The sequence below is a fragment of the Penicillium oxalicum genome, chromosome VIII (genome assembly GCF_001723175.1).
Source record: "Penicillium oxalicum strain HP7-1 chromosome VIII, whole genome shotgun sequence".
In the NCBI taxonomy this organism is placed as follows: domain Eukaryota; kingdom Fungi; phylum Ascomycota; class Eurotiomycetes; order Eurotiales; family Aspergillaceae; genus Penicillium; species Penicillium oxalicum.
Window position 1 is genome coordinate 626,358 of NC_064657.1, and position 19,129 is coordinate 645,486.

The 19,129-nt window shown below is 51.7% G+C and overlaps 7 protein-coding genes across 7 annotated transcripts; 3 read left to right on the forward strand and 4 right to left on the reverse strand.

Annotated features, from left to right (window-relative positions):
• Positions 1-754: 754 nt before the first annotated feature.
• POX_h09558 (Autophagy-related protein 22-1) lies at positions 755-2,632 on the reverse strand (the record flags this gene model as incomplete). The annotated part of the gene is made up of 2 exons (XM_050118310.1): positions 755-2,385; positions 2,476-2,632. The coding sequence occupies 2 exons, from the start codon at positions 2,630-2,632 to the stop codon at positions 755-757; spliced, it is 1,788 nt and encodes a 595-aa protein (XP_049965097.1).
• A 714-nt stretch (positions 2,633-3,346) lies between these two features.
• POX_h09559 (uncharacterized protein) lies at positions 3,347-4,077 on the forward strand (the record flags this gene model as incomplete). The annotated part of the gene is made up of 2 exons (XM_050118311.1): positions 3,347-3,607; positions 3,664-4,077. The coding sequence occupies 2 exons, from the start codon at positions 3,347-3,349 to the stop codon at positions 4,075-4,077; spliced, it is 675 nt and encodes a 224-aa protein (XP_049965098.1).
• A 1,583-nt stretch (positions 4,078-5,660) lies between these two features.
• POX_h09560 (Mediator of RNA polymerase II transcription subunit 14) lies at positions 5,661-8,970 on the forward strand (the record flags this gene model as incomplete). The annotated part of the gene is made up of 2 exons (XM_050118312.1): positions 5,661-6,341; positions 6,421-8,970. 2 exons carry the CDS (start codon positions 5,661-5,663, stop codon positions 8,968-8,970), a joined length of 3,231 nt encoding a protein of 1,076 aa, XP_049965099.1.
• Positions 8,971-9,554: 584 nt separating this feature from the next.
• On the reverse strand, positions 9,555-11,957 carry POX_h09561 (uncharacterized protein; the record flags this gene model as incomplete). Its single annotated transcript, XM_050118313.1, has 1 exon — positions 9,555-11,957. One exon carries the CDS (start codon positions 11,955-11,957, stop codon positions 9,555-9,557), a length of 2,403 nt encoding a protein of 800 aa, XP_049965100.1.
• Positions 11,958-12,502: 545 nt separating this feature from the next.
• On the forward strand, positions 12,503-14,107 carry POX_h09562 (uncharacterized protein; the record flags this gene model as incomplete). The annotated part of the gene is made up of 1 exon (XM_050118314.1): positions 12,503-14,107. One exon carries the CDS (start codon positions 12,503-12,505, stop codon positions 14,105-14,107), a length of 1,605 nt encoding a protein of 534 aa, XP_049965101.1.
• An 816-nt stretch (positions 14,108-14,923) lies between these two features.
• POX_h09563 (uncharacterized protein) lies at positions 14,924-15,985 on the reverse strand (the record flags this gene model as incomplete). The annotated part of the gene is made up of 1 exon (XM_050118315.1): positions 14,924-15,985. The coding sequence occupies one exon, from the start codon at positions 15,983-15,985 to the stop codon at positions 14,924-14,926; it is 1,062 nt and encodes a 353-aa protein (XP_049965102.1).
• A 1,370-nt stretch (positions 15,986-17,355) lies between these two features.
• Positions 17,356-18,334, reverse strand: POX_h09564 (uncharacterized protein; the record flags this gene model as incomplete). Its single annotated transcript, XM_050118316.1, has 3 exons — positions 17,356-17,578; positions 17,672-18,109; positions 18,165-18,334. 3 exons carry the CDS (start codon positions 18,332-18,334, stop codon positions 17,356-17,358), a joined length of 831 nt encoding a protein of 276 aa, XP_049965103.1.
• Between the last annotated feature and the right edge of the window lie 795 nt (positions 18,335-19,129).

Sequence of the window (19,129 nt, forward strand, 5' to 3'; positions counted from 1 at the left end):
GTAGTGTAAGGAAAGAATGGCAACAAAAACACTCTTTGCGTGTTTTCTGGCTTTGAATGAGAAAAAATACATTGGACCGATGTGCCAAGCCTTGAACACATTATACCGTAGGTCAACCAGAAGTCTGCGCCCCACGAAATTTAACTTGAATCAACTTACCATTTGCAATCCCATGTTGCTCTGACCCAACTCCGATTGAGCGACAGGCACATATGTACTTCGTTCTTGATACATATGAATAGAGCACCACTGCTTAGTTCCAGAGAAACAACTGACCGGCAACACAACACCTGAAAGGCTCTCTATTGAGAAATATCATGAACAATTCTGCTTGTTGATTTGATATTCTTGACTCTGTCGTATAGGGAGAACAGGGACCTAATTAGGGAAAATTGTCTCATCTAATTGGCTATGATCATGACCATTCTCATCTGTGTCTTGGCATACAATCGACGGGTGATCAGAATTTGTACATTATAGCACGGCTCCAATAATCCATGTTGGATCGGAAACATGGAAACACGCTTTCTACCCCTATGCTTCTTGGACTCGGCCCCCCAAAATGCCGAGTCAAACATTGCGAGTCACATCACTCCTACACAAAGTGGAAGGAAGTTGCTGATTTCGAAGAATGAATTTGGGCATATATGCGATTATGGGGCACTGGGTATCTGCAGCAAATTGACACAAGCAAAGAAAGGAAAAGGATTAGTCAGACAGGCAGGCAGGCAGACAGATAAACAGACAGCCACATCTACAAGTCAGGTGTCACCGGCTCGATTTCGGTATATCCTGCAGTTTCATATAGATGGTCCAACTCGGCACCCAGCTCCAGCGCATCCCGCTTGCCCCGGTCCACGTCAACCAGAAGCATCAGAGGCAGCGGTAAAAAGATAAGGACGGCCAGAAAGATAAAAGCTGGACGAATCTGACCATAGCGATCCGTGATCAGCCCGACAATGACTGGGCCAAAGATACTCGACCCTTTGTCCGTGATCGCATACAAGGCGTAAAAGGCTGCCTCATAGCCCGGGGGAATGAGTTCCGCGAAGAAACTGCGACAATAGGACGATAATCCACCCATCACCAAGCCATATACCGCTCCCAGCGGATACATCTCCCACGGCTGTTGCAGACCGAAGCCCAGTTGCTTGACCGAAGGGAGAAATCCAAGAATTCCGTAGAGGGGGATGATTTCGAACAGTATAATGCAAGCAATGATCGTCTGCGAGGTTCGCAGCCCAAGTAATCCAGACATAAACCTCCACGAGAATGCCCCAAAGACTCCTGCCGCCATCACGATCACGTTGATCAGACCAAGTGCGGCCGGCTTCATGTCAAGCTCGGTTTTGGCGAATAGAACCGCCGTCCCGCTCACCGTAGCGATGCCGTCGCTGAGCAAGAACCATGCCGCCAGAAAGATGAGGATATCCTTTAGACGCCGAGCTCGTAGGGCTGTCTTGGCGAGAGACTTCCATGAGTATCGGAGATAGGCGTTCCAAGAGTCGAGGGGCTTTCCGTCGCTGGCTAAAAGCGGTGGTCCCGGGCGTGTACGTAGCCACAGACTCGCCGGAATGGTGAAAAGCATCCACCATAAGCCAATCAAGAACAGCACCAGCCGCAAGGAGAAGGTTGTTTGGTGAAACACCACCACGACCATGATGGCGATCATTTGCAGAATCACCGCACCGACGTAGCCGATTCCGATGCCGTGCGATGAGATTTTGGTGGATACCTGAAGCTCGACAGAGGTCATAATGTCCAGCGGGTCTTGTAGTTCTGTCGAGCCCTCGGGATCCAGCAGGGGTGTGGTGATGTCTGGTGGTCGCAGTATATCACCCTCGACCATGCCGGAATTCTCCCCAATCTGCCCAGCGGCGTCCAAAGCATCTTGAACAGCCTGGGTCCTTTCCAAAACCAAGGGATGATGACGGACGAGGACTGGCAAGAACGAATTGAGAAGCACAAATGATGCGCCGAAGCAAGTGTTGGCGACGATAGCAAGCATCCCCCCAACCAGATAGATTCGAGGAATCACAGCGAGGAACAGCATGGTTGCAGAAGCGCCGATGAATGCAAAAGCGACAAGTAATTGCTTGCGATAACTGCCGTGGTCGGCCGCGCCCGACATGGAGATGATCAGGATGGCTTGGACAAAGACGCTCAATGAAAAAGTATACATCGCGAAACTTGCTGTGTTGATTTCGGCACCCAGAATAGTGACAATACATTGGCCCGTGTCGGGTCCCTGAATGTGATACTCATCTAGACCGCCGAGCCCATCCGTTGCAGGGTTCCAAGTCGGTGTGCAAGGGGTAGCTCGATCTGACAAAAGCACGCCGCGATCCCGCGCGAGCTGTTCGAGCGTGATGGGGAGAAATGAGCCTGTTCATCATCAGCAACAAATTCGAGAGCCAGTCACCATTGCCAAGGTTCATCAAGGTCCGGCCGCGTTGTTCCTGCACTGGTACATACCCATGGCACACACGGTAAAGACCTCGGCCGCCCAGCCATAACAATACCACCCTGCAAGCTCTCGCTTGCTTGTCGGTCGCGGGTCATCCCCAGGGTAATGTGGCAGTAGACCAGAAGCCTCTATCCCTTCGTCATCGTCGGCTTGATGTAGACTCATGCTTACTGAGGGGTCCTTTCCTCCTCGAGATGATTCAAGGAGACCCTTTGGAGATCTGAAGGAGGGGAAGTCAATTAACCTTCATAGTCTCTTACCAGATAGTGAGGTCATGGGATGCGCGGAGCTGGTATTTGGGCTGTAATATACAGTCTCCCCCAAACGGTTTAGCACCACCACGCTTAACCGCCCTCTATACCGCCTACCAAGATTATACCCCCTTCCATATTCAGCCAGGCTTAACATTAATATCGATATCAAATTTATCAAAAATTTAGATCAACTTCGGCAAGACCCACCAAAGTTCATTGAAACTTTACACCGGAGGGCAGCACTAATATATTTGCCGATAAAACTGAACATATCGTTGCCATTGGAATTTGAAAATCCGGCAGAATCCCAGTGGGGCAGGGGGGTGGTGCTAAACTTTTCGGGGGAGACTGTAAGAGCCCACCCGGCACCGTCCCAGATGACCACTAAATATTTTCCAACCCTTCATTAAACACGCATCTGTTCGACTCATCAGAGAACGGGGGTTCATTGTAAGGAATGCCTTTCCTCGATAGTCGTCTCAAGATACTGACCATTCCAGATAATGTGAACCACATGCGTTCGTCTCAGCTGCTCGACCGGCAAATAAATGTGCCGGAGGCAAGTGAGGTCTTTGAAGAGACTGACGGATGTTTCAATTTTGCGGGCACACTCATAGTGTAGCAAATGAACAAAGAGGTGTACCATGCAGTTTTGAAAATCTATTATTCTTCTCCTTCGGACGTCCGTCCAGAGCTTCTCGAGAAGGTCATCTGGGTTCCTAAATCGGCCTTTAACCCTCCATTCTTACCTAAATTTACGCGTGCACCTGAACCGCTGCCGGTCTCTTCTTACATCAGGAAGCCTCAGCTGATCTGTTACGATCGGATTTGTCAAGGCCCCCAACCGAATTTGATTGCAGACTCTGTCCTTATCGAGGCAGAAATTGTGAGCTTTTAACGAAGCATGACTATCCCAATGTTGCTATATATCTGGGTTACCAGGTTCCTGACGGCAGAATCACCGGCCTTTGCTTCGTTAAATATCCGTACACCCTAACGCAAGAGGTCAGCCCTGGTAGCCTTACGAAGCGAAAACTTAGAAGGGCGCGTCAGGCCACAAAAGACTACAGTCGTATTCTTCCTGGAATCGAAGATGGCATCAAACATCTTCATTCTTTAGGATTGGTTCATAATGACATCAACCCAAGCAACATTATGCTAGACGGTGATAGGGCAGTTTTCATCGATTTTGGCTCTTGCCGGAAGTTGGGACAAAGCTTAAAAGGCGTCGGTTGCACTTATGAGTGGTATGATGAGCAGGTACAGCAGTCTGTCTTTGAAAATGACCTCAATGCTTTGGAAGAGATTCGTATATGGCTAGGAGATGATTCACGAGAGTTTCAGTTTGATGAGTAGCTTTTTGATATACATGAGAAATGATTCGGTGAACCAAGGTCCCGAATCTATCAGAGATGAACGAAAACGTGGCATCTCAATAAACGCAGGATCGTTCAATCGCTTGACAGCACTCATCACAGGATCATGATACCGCATGAGTTGCTCCTAGAAAGACTCGCCAGTCCTTAACTCACGAGTTCGAGCTACGATAGCCGGCTCGCCGCGAGTAATTGCAAGGCCTACTCAGACTCTTGCACGGTATGTGGCTGAACCACTGAATGCCAAAATCATTCCAAATACCAAAGCTATCTCAAACTGTTCTATGAAGCAGGTGACTGAGGCATCGGGTCGTTGAACTTAAGATCGATATTGAAATATTGAGGTGATATAGCCTTCCAACCTTCGAGGTGCCAAATGTTCAATTCGTACAGAAACAGACATCTATTACTGATCCCGCTGTTATCGATTCTTGGACAGCCCCTTATATTAATGCGGCGTATCCCTAGCAAACCTTTCAGCAAATCTTGGCCACAGCTCTCTCTGGACGAAAAAGAGTGTATAGCAGAGTAGACTGCTGAGTATGCTAGACATAAAATGGTACTCGGTTGGTGTCGAGGGGTCTGTGGCATTGGAATCGCTTGATGCTATAAGCTTTACACCGCCCTGGAGACCAATCAGGGCCGAGAGATCCTGCCGGAAGTAACCACCCGCCGTTTCTATGGCGTCGCTTCACTTTGTATTTGGTGGTATGAATTAGATATCTTGAGACGATCATGAAATTTCATTCACAAAGAAAAAAAAATAGGGAGAACACTCTTTTGGTAGGCTGTGGAGGAATACGGTCTGTTTGGAGACAGCAAGATCATTGTAATAGTGTCGAGACGAGGTTTGATGGTCGATATTTATGTCCATTCATGTTCCGGAAGCTGAGACGCAGAAAGGCGGCAGAAATTAGCGTCCATCTTCCGGGTTTCTATTGATACGTAATAACCGCGCGCCTTCGAGATCTCACGCAGTGACATCCCCGTCAATTTTCCAAATCAACGCCCTCCGCATCTCTCTGCCACCCCCGACTCGTGTCGCGTGAGCTGGGATAGTTGCTCCGAGAACTTGAACACTTCTGGAGATCCTGCTGCAGCCGCCCCCCGAGTGCAAAGTCCCGTGACTGCATCTCTTATCCACCTGAGATCGCGATCAATTACCCTCGGCGCATATTCAACAGCATCGTTGTCCCCTCACCTACCCACCCAGCTCCTTCGCGACCTCGCTGGACCTCGTTGAGAAAACCTCTCTGGGATCCTGTCACGCGAAATCCTTGGACTCGGAATTTGGTCCTGCGCCCGTGTTCCCTTGATTATGCCCAGGCCCGCTGTTTGAGACGCCCTTTGATGCGCATGGCTCTGGGGTGAGTGTCTTGTTTTTGACTGGTCTTTGCGCCTCATCGCCTAGCTGTTGGCATAGCACCGACACCGTGAGTGTCCTTGCGCTGGCGGATTAGTGAAGTCGCCTGGTCGGTGCCGTGCGCCTGGTCGAGGAAACATCGTCTCCAGAAACGAGATCCTGCCTCAAAAGAGATTCACTCAATTCGCAACAGACGAGACATGCCCGGTGTCATCATGGACAATGCTAATATGGATGGGTCTTCACGAAGGCCTGGACTTCACCAAGCCACCAATGGCGCATTGAGTCCGATGGGCGGAAATGAAAAACTGGGCTCACGGGCGACGCCAAACGGGTCGTCCCACGTGAATGGCACAAGTCGCGACTCGGAGAAATCAGATCAGCGTACGAAAGCGCTACAGCGAGCTCCCACTCCCTTTGAAATTCCACACATCACCCAAGGCTTCTTTCCGTTCGGAACGCTCGTTCACCGAGCGGTGCAGAATTGCTGGAATGAGCTTACAGAATTGATATCGGATTTGGCGACGATTCAAGTACCCGCAGATAACAATACAAATGCGCCTGGCGGGAGCGGCAAATCGTCGGGGAACCAAACGGCACAGAATATGCACAAAAAGCTTAAGATCTTGGAATGGGGACACGCAAGGAGAGCAGAGTTCATCAAACTTCTCGTTCTCTCAGAATGGAGTCGTCATGCGGCAGAGGTGAGCCGGCTTATCGATATTCAGGGCTTCATTCGTATACGGCACCAAGCCTACATGACGGCCATGAATTCGGTGGGAATGATGAAGCAGGATCTTGTGAGGGCCCAGGTGGCCAACCCAGACCTGAAAACCGCACTCGAGGTTCTCGCCAAGGGCAAGGTTGCCTCATTACCGGATGTGAGTGTTCTGCACAATGTCCTTCACCTTCAAGCCAGCCGATATTTTAAGGTTGCTAACATCCTGACTCTCTTTTCAGTTTGGTTACAAGCCCCCCAAGCCATTGTCAGCGCGAACTGCCCTGAAGAAGTTGCACAAGATCAACCGAATTATCAGCGCAAGACTCATACTCCAAGACCAAGTGCCACATGCCTTGCGAAACTATCGGGTTCATGACGGCCGTGTGACCTTTACGGTAGCCGGTGAATTTGAGCTCGATCTTTCGGTCGCCCAGGAAGCAAAGACCAGTCAATTTTTCTTTGTCGACATCCGCTTTCTCTTCATGCCTTCTTCCTCTATTCCAAAGGGTCGGATTCTGGACGAGCTCGAAGTGGAAATCAATCGAATTCTCTTCAACGACGGGCTGCTCGCATGTTTCAACTTCCTCCATGGGCTGGTTCTGACGAACAAAGTCAACACTCTCTTCAGACAGGCTCAGGATCTTTCTCGGGGGACATGGTCCGGTCTCTTGCGGATTGAGCTTCTCCATCGTACTCTCGTCGTACAATACTGGACAGCACGGGCAGGACCTAAGAGCTGGATCGAAATTGGCATTCGACGAGGTAGCGGTGATCTCAAAACCGCAGTGCCACAGTTGCACCTCCGCTGGATGCGCGACGGTAAACAAACGAACAGCGCTGGAGTCAAGTTTGACACCGACTCACTCTCAATGGAGCACATTCTCCGCAGCGTTATCGCGCTCCACATTTCCCATGTCCTTTCTCTCGTCTACACAACTCTGAAGAAGCATCTGCTGTTCGCAAATCACGTTCTTACCTTGGGTGGCAAACTCTCGTCCTCTGAGCCCAGTGACTGCTTTCTCAACGTGCAATTGACAACCACACGTGAATTGCGCGTCTCCATTGAGCCTCAAACCGGAACCCCTACGCTGTCGGGCACGCCCAGTGTGGTGGAACGGCCAGAACCAGGTCCACCAAAGCCAGTAGTGGAAGAGCTACTCGGTCGGATTGCTCGCCTTCGCTGTACCACTGCGATGGATGAGGTAGAGTCCAGCTCCAAGGGACTTGGCTTGGAAGGGGTCAATCCCAGGATAGTGGGGATGGACGTGCGCAAGTTGTTCCCTCCCAACACGCTGCGTTCCGCATTCTTTACACACCACACCTGGGACCGCCGCTGGATTACTGCTGTAACGAGCAGCATGGACGGTGATAGATGGTGGCTCGTTCAGCTTCGGCCCGAGGCTGGGCGGCCCACACTCGCCCATGCTGTGAGCAACACTATGATGGGGATTGGCCGGCGAACGGATTACACTGCATGTGCAGAGCTCGTGTACGGCCTGACTGGGATTTTGGCGATTTATGCAAACGCTCGCTATCTAGCGGACCTACCAGAAGCGCGCTTTCAACCGGTGCTGGAGAAGCTGCAGCTTGAAGAGGACCTGCTGGTACCCGATCTGTTTGTCGATTATGAGCCTTCCACATTGCCCAAGCCTCTGCAAATAGCATTGCCGCATTCGTACCTCAAGAATGGGTCATTCATTGATGGTGCCATTCGTCTGTCTTTCCAAGGGGTCGATCGAGAGCACAATTCCACCATTCTCGTGGCACATGGGAAGCTCAGACGTCGCGTCAAGTCCTTACAGCTACTCATCACGCAGCTAGACCCGGAGCTCCTTGTGCAGGATCAGGGGGGTGGGTTTGCGCTTCGCCTGGTTGTTCCGGCTGGGCAGCCTGCAATATTTGGACTTTTTGAGCGCCTGCAACGTCTCGACTGCGCGATTTATCTCCTCCAAAAACTCATTCAAAAGGGCATGGAGCCACGCTCAATTTCACTATCGCAATGCTCTTTCCTCTACGGCCCCGAAAAGAAGATGCTTGCCAAATTCGGCCTTGAAGTTTCCGGGCCAGCAATCACGAGCGACACCGACATTGGCCAACTCATGTCTCGATCTGACCCGATCTATCAATTGCGTCTCAAGCTCAGCTTTGATCGCCCGAGTCCACATCGACGCATCCAAGAATCCCTCACTTTCGCGCTCAATGATCGATTTGCTGAGACTGGCATTGACCACGTTCTTTGTTTGATGGCTGATTCATTCCCCATTCTCTGCAGCTTTGATGAGATTGTGACCAAATCCGCATCATCGGAGACAGCTCTGGTGTACATCACCGTCCGCAGCCCCACGAGTTATCAGATTCACTACCCCCGACAACGGTATCGGTTTAGTCTATTCGCTCACTTGCCACGGGGCAAGACTGAATGGGTGCTGGACGACGCGAACCGAGATTGGCCGTCGACCGAACCTCACCCTGTCTCGGCCGTGGTCCGAGAGCAAATTTACAACGCTCGGGGTGATGGGTGGCAGGGCCTAGGGGACGGTGCCAGAGCATCCATCCATCGTGTGGGGAATCTTCTTCACAAGCTGCACGACTGTCTTGGGACATGCCCACCCGTACCTGAACCCGTCAAGAGAGGTGCCAATGACGCCGCGAGACCCTCGATTCCGGCCAAGTCCGAGATCCAGCCACAATCACTGAAACCCGTCCCTCCACCAGCAGCCAACCCGACGAACGTGTCGCCGAAAAAGAAGGCTGCAAAGGGGAACAACAATGTCATCACCATTGATTGAATAGGCGAGCTGGAATGTGGAATGCGCAACGGGAGATGGGAGATGCGTTTAAGGGGAAACGGGGATTTTTATCTCTAATCTCTCTTTTCCCCCTCTCTATCAAGAAATGATTTAGCATCTTGAGATCTATTTGGCCGTTTAGATCGGATGATGCGGTAACCCCCTTCGACAGAGATATCCAACCCCATGTAATGTATTCCTAGACTTTGTGAGATGTCCAATCCGCCCATTACCTTTAGTTCCAACTAGATTTTGCGAATCACCTTACTGGGCTTTTTGATTGTAATGAATCTTGGTTCCTGATGTCGTAGATGTTATTAAGCGGATTCATTCTATGATCTCAGGGCCCAAGCTATGGAGCTGGAGGTTTACATACATCGAGGTACTACCGGGCTGGGCCTCGAGAAAACCCACACAATTATTATATATCATCCATGAGTTGCAAGTACGCGTTTGAACATTAGAGATTGAACGCTTAGCTTCACAAAATAAACTTATCTTTTATACCACGCCGGACTTCTTCCGTATTTATCTTTCTCCCATCTGCCCATTCTAGTCCCTCCCCACCAGCCTCCACAACAAACTTAGAACCGCTCCTCCTTCACACGGCCTCGGTTGCGCAAAACATCATATTCAATCCATTTGACCATCGATACATCCCCCGGAGCCAACATCCGTCCCGGGTTCATCACATGACACCCTTCGTAGGTCATGCAGAACGGAGCCGCTTCCGCGTCAGCGAGCACCACTGCCGTAGGCAGGGGATATAATTGTACTGCAGAGGCATGATCCCATAATACGGGCCGGACATGGAGAGGAAAGGGGGACATGGTGCCTTGATCAAGGATGGTTTTGACTAATTTGCGGGCCATTGCGGCGCTGGTTGTGGCGGCGGCGTTGGTGGTGGATGACGGGCCGTTGAGGGCGGGTTTGGACCCGTTGGCTTGATCGAGGTCGACGGGGTCGTCGTTGGAGGGGGAGTCTGGTGCATCTTGCATGATGTTATCGTGTGGCTCGGCGTTGGTCTCGTCTTCGTCGTGCTCCGCAGCGAGTTGGGTGGTAATGGCGGTGCGACGAAGTCGGCCTGAGAGATCATCGCGAAAGACTGCGATCTCGTGGGTGGGACCGAACCAGGAGAGACGGGTGGGGTTGGAGGTCCAAATGGCTTCGCCTGGTGGTTCGGTCGATTGAGATTTGTCGTTTTCAGAATTGGCCGTGGCAAAGGCTCGGCGGATTCGAGAGGTGAAGAGTTCTGGAATGGGTTGTCGTGGAATGGTGGTGGCCGCACCGGCGGAGAAGGAAGATGCCCAGGGGTCGTTGTCGCCCGGGACAAAGACGAACGTTGAGTGTTGGAGAAGAGCAGGGAAGTCGGAGAGAACGAGAGCAAGTGAGTCGAAGAACTCCTTGTACTCGATGCTTCCGGCGCGTCCTCCACCGTTGATGATGGGGGTTTGAACGAAATTGCCAATTAAGAGGAATGATTCGGGGCGATCGCAGAGCGCCAAATCGTTATAGGTGCTGAAGACCTTGCGCAAGGCGTCGAGGGTTTTCATGTTGTCCAGGTGGACTTCGCTCAAGATGGCGACCTTGAGCCGTGCCGGAGATGGATCGATAGATTCGGCTGAAGACGCCGCCGCCGCAGCGGCAGCGGCAGCAGCAGTTGTTGCACGGAGAGATTTCTCCTGGATGCGCCTCATACGAGCCCCCTGGGCGCGCTCGCTGCCAGTGCCGAGGAAATCGACCCAGCCGAATCCACCACTTGAACTGACATCGCCCGCGCCTTGACGAGTGCCCGTTCCCAAGGAGATATCTCTGCGCTCGCAGGGGGGTCCGCAGATGGACACACCAACAAAGTGGCCGCCAATGGCGCCACCCACGCCGTGATTCCCACCGAGCATAGAGCCTTGAACCATTTCCTCTTCCTCATAGATGCCGTCCACGAGCACAATCATGCCCGGCGCAAACCACGCGCCGTCTTCGGGAATCATGCGGGCATGGCTGAGATCCAAGACCACAGTCCCCGTCAGATCCACCAAGGAGAGGTCTCCCGTGGGCGAAGTGGAGAGCAGGCCCAGAAGGAGATGAGATGTGCCGCTGCGTCCGAGCAAGTTGGCAATTGGGGTCAACTTGTAGGATTGTTGAACGCCCAGATTCGACGACGATCGCTGCAGAGAAGGCATGCCGGCCACGCCCAACGAGCTCTGAAAGGATTCGTTGCGTAACAATCGCTGGTACACCAGGTTATAGCGGTCTCGAAAGAGGGCTGTTTTATGGGACGGCGGCGGGAATAACGTCGGTTTTGACTTATGGGTCTCAAAGTACTTCTTGTCGACATTGTATGTGAGGCGCGGAAGGTCCGTGGCGTCAATGACTTTGAGCCAATGCCGAGGATGAAGCGACAACTTGGAGTCGTCTTCCTCCGTCTCCCCCGGCCGCGTTGTGAGAGAGCCCTCTTTGCCACTTGCGTCCCTCGTCCGTCCAGTCGCCTCCATACCGAGACTGGATAATCTTCCAGATCCGTCTGGTACAGTTGCCTTCCCGACCACCACGCGACCGCCGCTCATACTGCTCTCGAGCGTTTGAAGGATTGTTTTCAATGAGGCGCCTTTGCCCTCCTCCACAATGACGCCGCCTCCTGCTCGTTTCCAAGCCTTGGCCACTTCGTCCAAGGCCTTTTCGGCGAGACCCTCTTCGCGCCATCCTGAACCGCAATTCTTGCCAATAAAGACGGCCAAGGTCTGGAGCGCCGAGGACGAGATTGTCAGATTGTGCTTGCGAGTGAATGTCCGAAAGGCCACTGGCCGCAGAGTGGCCGGGGGTAGAAGGATCGGGAGAATCGAGGTTTTTGTAGGCGGCGCATTTACCCTTGCGAGTCGCAGCGGACGCGCAGGTGTCCCGAATCCCGGCGACGATGATGGCACTGGGTCTGCAGCACCTACACCCATTCGAAAGCGATTTGAATGCCGCGGAGTGGTGGTTGGATCCATATTGATTGATGTGTTGCTATTATGAGCTTCTTGTTGACGATGATGAGTGGGACTCGATGGAAATCGAGTCTCTTTGAAGGTCGGGCCGTGGGAATCAACGAAGCAGAACGAACAAGTCTCGGTAGATGAGAGATAATTGAGGTATATAGAGCAGCCGTGAATTCATTTGTCATGTCATTATTTCAAGTCTGTCCTCTACTTCACCCTGCGTGGCTGTTTGAGTCGAGTGCCGTCGATGATCAAACGGGCAAGTTGGAAAAGCGAAGACGCGTTGCGACACGCGCCGCGCCCGCGTGGCCAAGTGGGCCGAGAGCTTATCGGCTCGTAATCGCTTTCACCTCTTTTTCTTTGCGCTTCAACATCATTTCGAACACGCTTCTACGTCTTACGAGCCCTCGGACGATTTGAAAGCTCTGCGTGAACTCCAGAACTTCTGAGAATAGAACGAATCTTCACTTTGCTCTCACTTTTATATCCTCATCTGCCTCTCTTGCATCTTTGGAAATCGTCTTCTTCTTCTCTCTCCCTCTCACAATCCACCCATCATGACCGAAATGGACCAGCCCCCCAAGACAAGCGATCAGATCGACGTGACCACAGACACAGACAAGAAAGCCCAATTACAAGATCTGATCACACGCGCAGCTGCCAAAGATGCGGCCAAAGACCACAATGCCGCTTCGGAGCTTTATTCCCAGGCCACCGAGCTCCAGGCCGAATTGAACGGCGAAATGTCGCCCGACAACGCCGACTTGCTCTATGCGTACGGAAAATCTCTGTATAACGTCGCGGTGAGCAAGAGTGACGTTTTGGGCACCAAGGTGGCTGGCGAGCAGCCTCAGTCGTCGGGTGCTGTTCCGGCGGCCAAGTCATCCTCGGCTGCTGGGTCGGGGTCTGCGACGGGTGGAAGCTTGGTCAAGGATGCGATCTCGAGCTCGATGGGCCAGACCGCATCCACTTCAAAGAAGAGTGCGGGCGTCGAATTGGACAGTGCGCCATCAAAGCCGTTCTTCCAGTTCACCGGCGACGAGAACTTTGTCGACTCGGACGAGGAAGATGACGAGGGTGGTGACGGGGAGAATGGCGATGGGCCGGATGGTCAAGAGGAAGAAGAAGAGGAAGATGACTTTGCAAACGCGTTCGAGGTACTCGACCTGGCTCGGGTGCTGTATCTGAAGCGATTGGAAGCTGCAGAGGAAGCCAGCGCAGACAAAGGGAAAGGGAAATCGGGCGCAGCCACCACAGCAACAGACGCCCAGCTCCCCGCCGATCTGAAACACATCAAAGAACGTCTCGCCGATACATATGACCTGCAAGCGGAGATTTCACTCGAAGGCGAACGGTTCTCCGATGCAGTAACCGATTTGCGCACCGCGCTTGACCTCCGAAATACGCTGTTCCCGTTCGAGGATCCGTCGGTGGCAGAGTGTCATTACAAGCTTTCTCTTGCGCTGGAATTCGCCTCGGTACAGCAGCACGGAGAAGGTGATGAGGATGTCGATGAGGACAGGGAGGGTCAAGAAAAGACCGTGGACCAGGAGATGCGCAACGAGGCTGCCACTCAGATGGAACGAGCGATTGAAAGCTGCAAGGCGCGCATGGCTTCGGAGCAGAAGAAGCTGGAGACGGAGGATCTGGATGAGGATAAGAAGATTGCCACGCAGAGGAGAATCTCTAATAGCAAAGAGATTATTGCGGATATGGAGCAACGAGTAAGTTCTTTTTGTCTTTTCCCCTCTGTGTTTTACTCCTCCTTTTCGACACTTTCATCTCTCTTCATCTTCATCTTCATCCTTGTTTCAAGCCATATCAAATTGCTAATCGCTAATCTTCTCTCCCTCTCCCCACAGCTCATCGATCTCCGCCGATCGCCCGTCTCTCTCGAACAGAAAGAACGTGAAAACGAGGCTATGCTCAAAGGTATCCTCGGCCAAATCGTCGGCCAATCCGCCACAGATCAACAGGCCCGTCTCGACGCCGTCAGCAAAGAAGCAAATGACCTGTCATCTCTCGTTCGGCGCAAGCCCGCGCCCACCGCTTCAGCTGCCACCCAGTCTTCATCTACGGGGTCATCCTCGTCCAAGCGGCCCGCCGAAGATGTGTCTGCGGACAACGAGTCGAAGCGTGCGCGTGTGGATGGAGAGGCGTAAGATGGATGAGGGGCATGGGGGAATGGGGAGTCCTTGCTTTGGTTTTTTTTTTTTTTTTAATTTCGAGCTTTTTTCGAGCTTTTTCACTTATTCCCTATTATTATATTCCTTTTCTTTTGTGGTTCCCTCGAGCATTGGAGGTATTTGCCGTGATTCGATCTTACCCGAGAGGTTTTCTCAACCCTTTTTTTTTTCTTAAAATTTTGGCTCTAGGAGAAAAGCACCGTGTATAGATTAGTCCTTACTGCTTCCCTCTTTCTTACGGCCTGACTCTTAACTATGTCTATGCACTCGGCAATGAACAAAGACTGAAAATTGGGCCTGGATCATGAAGTCTTGCAAAATGGCAGTATCGTTGGCATTTCATGAAATGGCGAGCTTCTTCTCGTCTCCAGGGCGAACATCCTAGCGCGAAACCTTGCCCAGATTCCAGCATTTACCTATATCATAGTGTTTGTGTCTTTGGACATCAGCGGAGAGAGATTGGGGTCGAGGGTATGCTGACATCCCTCATAGAGGCATAAAAGGCTAGGTCATTTTGCATTCTCAAGGTATTATGCATATTAAGAGTTCCATCCACGCCGACGCAGAACAGGTCGAAGGGGGGAAGGGAGGTGACCATGTGGGGAAATAGGGAGTAGAGAAAAAATGGGCAATAATCAAAAAATCATCAAGGTCCAAGTTCATCATCAAGACGCTGGACGTTCAAAAGGACTATTAGTTCCGATTCTCCTGGCCTGGCACAGTCGATGCGCAATCAGATTCCTCATTCTACACCTCGAGTGCATTTGGTTTCGTTCTATTTCGATGCCAGTATCAGGCGAATCCAAACATCGTCGCCGCCATAGAGCTGGGTCTCTTCTCAATCTTCCGACTGCGTCGACGAGTCGCCAGTCCCGGACTCCAGATGCCGGCAAAGAGATCCTCGCATTCATCTTCGTCTTGGCTGTCGAATTCAATCTCACGTCCCGGCATGCCAGTTTGCCTCTCTTGCTTGCGCACGTGCTCGTTCCCATGGTCATGCCCATAGTCATAATTTGGGTCATGGCTATGATGATGATGGTCGTGCTCACCCTCGTCGCCGCGCCCACGACTATTCTTACTCTTTTCTCTCTCATCGCCATCCAAATGATGCCCACCATCATCATCCCCGTCCCCATTCTCAATATCCAGACTCGTCGCTCGACCAGCATATCTACGGCTCCGCACCGCATCCTGTCGACCCCCATCCGATTCTCCACTCTCCCCAACGCCCTCCCAAGCCGTTGCCGTGGTTATCTTCTTCGTTTCCAGGATAAATTTTCCCACTTTATACCGCTGCGTCTCCTCCTCCGCCTCGACGTATTTCCATCCTAGCACGATTCCACACAACAGGCAGCTGATATCGCTGACGGTGTGCGCGCCCGTGACGAGCTGGCGTGAGACGGGCCGGTGGAGGAGTGTATTAGGCAGAGTCTGAGTAGCTTGTGATGGACACAGTGCAGACGGGGGCGACGCTTTGCGCAAGGCTTGTTCGTGGGGATCAGGAGAAGTGCTCTGAGCGCAGACGAGATAGGCGCGTCCGTGGCGGCCGGTGAAGCCCTTGCTGATGATCTGGGAAGTGAAGCAGAGATGGGCGCCGCAAGTGATGCAGTGGATGTAGGAAGTGTGGTGGGTGAGGGATTTGGAGGTTGTGGGGGAGAGTCGTTGTAGGGATGTCTTTTTCCCTTTGCCCTTGGTTGACAGGTTTCCGGGTGGTGGTACTTGGGCTTGTGCTTCCACAGGAGATGTTGGTGAGGATACAGGGGAAGGGGAAGGTGAGAGGGTGTTACGCTCCGGTGTGGAGGAGTTGGGCAGGAAAGAGGGAATGAGATATTGGGGGAAGAGCATGGAGAGCATGGTGGATTATAATGATGTGGTAAGGATCTCTTCTATGGGTGGAGAGTGGTTGGGGAAGAGATGGTGAGAGTGGTAGAGCAGTGAAGGGGAGAAGAAAGAAAGGAAGGAAGGAAGGAAGCAAGCTGGACTCTATTCAAAGTGCAAGTCACCTTCCCAGAGAGTGTTGTTACGAGGACGAGAGATACTCATCGCGTCACGTATTCTTTGGTGGGACTGGAAGTACCTGGTGGATCGACTCGGTGCCGTGACCGAAAGCTGCTACGTGCATGTGGCAGAGGGTGTGCCATGCACATGCACAGAGCTAGTGACAAGTCATGGTCAAAACTTCCTATTAGAATAAAAACACTCTATTACATCAAGGTTCACCGACCCTCCTAGAGAAGATCTCTAGAATTTAGTATTGCCTGACAAAAGTCACACCATCTCGAATCAGTGTTGATGTCATCCGACAGGCAAATCCACAGCACCAGTTGATCAGCACCTTGTTTTTATCTGCGGGGAAAAAGCAGGCCGAGGAGGGAGCCAACTGGCGAGTCCATCTGATCAGCCTTGACACGATCACTCATGGTCACCTAGCAAGTGAACCACTTGAAGGAAAAATAAAAGCAGAAAAGAAATCGGATCCACCACACCTTTCGTCCAGCTTGTGTCGGTAGTAAAGGTGGATTGACGAAATCGATCGAGCTAAACAGCTTTTAGAGTGTTTCTTCAGTGGGGCCCGTGCTTTGGGTCCGGTCTCCACTTGGTACTCGTTGCCGACTTCCGAGGACGTTGGCTCGATCTGATATCCGTAATTCTCCATATACGTGATTCAGTTCCACACTCGGTTGAATGTGTGAGCAGGACCGTACGTGACGAGTTGATGCTCAGTTCTTCAAGGTGAATCCTATCTATCATTGTAAATGGTGCGTGAATGGGAATCAAAGAGCACTAGGTACTGGGCGAGATGGAATATTGCGATACTACTTTGGAAGACAAGCGTGGAGGAACAAGTACTGGATACCTATAAGATGGCAGATGACTGGTGCTATTAAGTGTCGTTGCAGCAGGAAGAATATCACAGAAAAAGAAATCACCCCGACTCCAAACGCAATCCTTCACAAATGAAAATAGAGCGAACGTCTCCATTCATGGCCAGTCCGAAACGAGAAGGAGGGAAACAGGAGGTCCGAAGAATAAACAGTGACCATCACTAATGATCAGGAGAAAAAGTGACCATCCAGAGTTGGGAACAGAAGAATAGGAAACAAAGTCCGAAAGGGAAGAGGGAGAAAAAAAAAAGAGGACCAGCAATCCGAGTTACAAAAGTGATCAAGTCTGCTAGAATAGTCCGGTCATCGCTCTACGACCCTGGATTGACCATGTGATGTTTACACCTCGGCCACCAAGAAGAGCCATTTTGTGCTGACCGCCGGACCTGCTGCAACCGAGCTACCCCGGATCCAGGGATCCAGAGTCGTCAGGTTGAAGCCGCACCATCCGAGACTACGAACAATTTCCATCTCATCCTGGTGCTGTGACCGGTTGACACAGGCGACAATCTGGGTGCAATCAAAGGCGTCCGAACCGGCCAATTCAAAGAGTGCAATCAGTCTGTTGGAAACAACGAGCCAAGAGGCATGGTCAGTCCATGGTCAACTCTTGCGTTGCAAGACTTAAGAGAAAAAAAAAAGAACGGTATCTTACCCAGATTTGAGTCCCTGGCCAATGGTCCCATCTTCGAGAAAGACAAACAGCGTGCGTTCGTCGCCGTCGCCCGTGACGAATCCGCGATAGATGGCGTCGCCACTGTAATCCCACACCTCGATCCATTTCTCAATCGATCCATGAGACTGTCGACGATGAAATGCGGGACGATACTGTTGACCTGGCTGAGTCTGTTGAAACGTACCCATTCCCAGTGACTCCTGTCCAACGTCAATCCTCTCACCAAGGAAGGTCGTAGATAGTGTGTCACAGAAGAGCCTCTCACACTCTTCCGGAATGGTGTGCGCCGCCTCCCCCTTGGCGTGCGACTCGGGCCAGTTGGTCCCGGTCCAGTTGAGTGTGCCGCTGGGCGCGGCATACTCGAGGGGAGGTCTTGGGGTGGAGATTTTAGATCCCGAAGGGACCTCAGGGATACCACTGTGCTCCTAAAAGGTGGCAGAAGAGGGAAAGGGTCAGTGACAAAACGCCGCACGGTGTGGAGAGGGATTCCCAGAGACGAGAAATGGGGTGGCAATGGCTGGGAGGCAACATACCGGCGCCCAGAGTAGTGCAGTAGTGGAAGCCGTGAACGCTGCCGCTGGAGGATTCGACGGTGTAACAGCTGGCGGTGACCGTCGATCGCTGAGCGAGAAACCGGGGCATTTGATTGGAATTACTACTGTGATTACTCATGTACGTCGCCATGGCTGATGAATTTTGTTTTTTCTTGAGTAAGATGTGAGGGATTGAAGTTGAACGGGTGTGTTGACGACGAGGCGCGGTGGGACAAGAAGCGGTTGAGTCGGTGTGCGTACAAGTGTGGAGAGGACCAAGATGGATGGGTTGGATTCAAGAAGAAGAAAGGTGGAGAAGTCGCAGAAGGAAATCGAATTGAGTCGGGTGGGGATTTCCATCGAGTCACCTGATTAGGCCTTGGCTGTGGCCGTTTTGGGGCGTCTTGGCCCGTTGGGCACTACTACCGTGGCCAAGTCCGGTAGTCGTGACTCAGTCAGCCAGCACCGCCAGTACGGGCATCCGTAGTCTCTGGTACTCTGCTGTAGTCTGTAGTCTGTACGACTGTCCTGTCCATGGCTCGATGCACGATCCGCATGATAGGGCAGTGATTGGCGCAAAAAGCAGAAAGCACAGAACCCTGGCTTATGCTCCCTAACCGTCCCACAGTGACTAGTGAAAGCAACCGCTTGTCGAAGGAACTTTGATGAAAAAAGACTTCAAAACTACTCTTGAAAAAGACAGAGAAGAAACTTTTTTTTTTAAAAAAAAAAAAAAAAAAAACAAAAACAAAAACAAAAACAAAAACAAACAAAAACAAAAGAAGTCCTGCATTGAACGTACTATAAGACGAAGAGCTTTCTACGCGAGGAGGTGGAAATACGAGAACGAGGAGCCTGTCCCAACACGGGCACCAGCGATGCGCTCATGACCAAAACAAAGGCA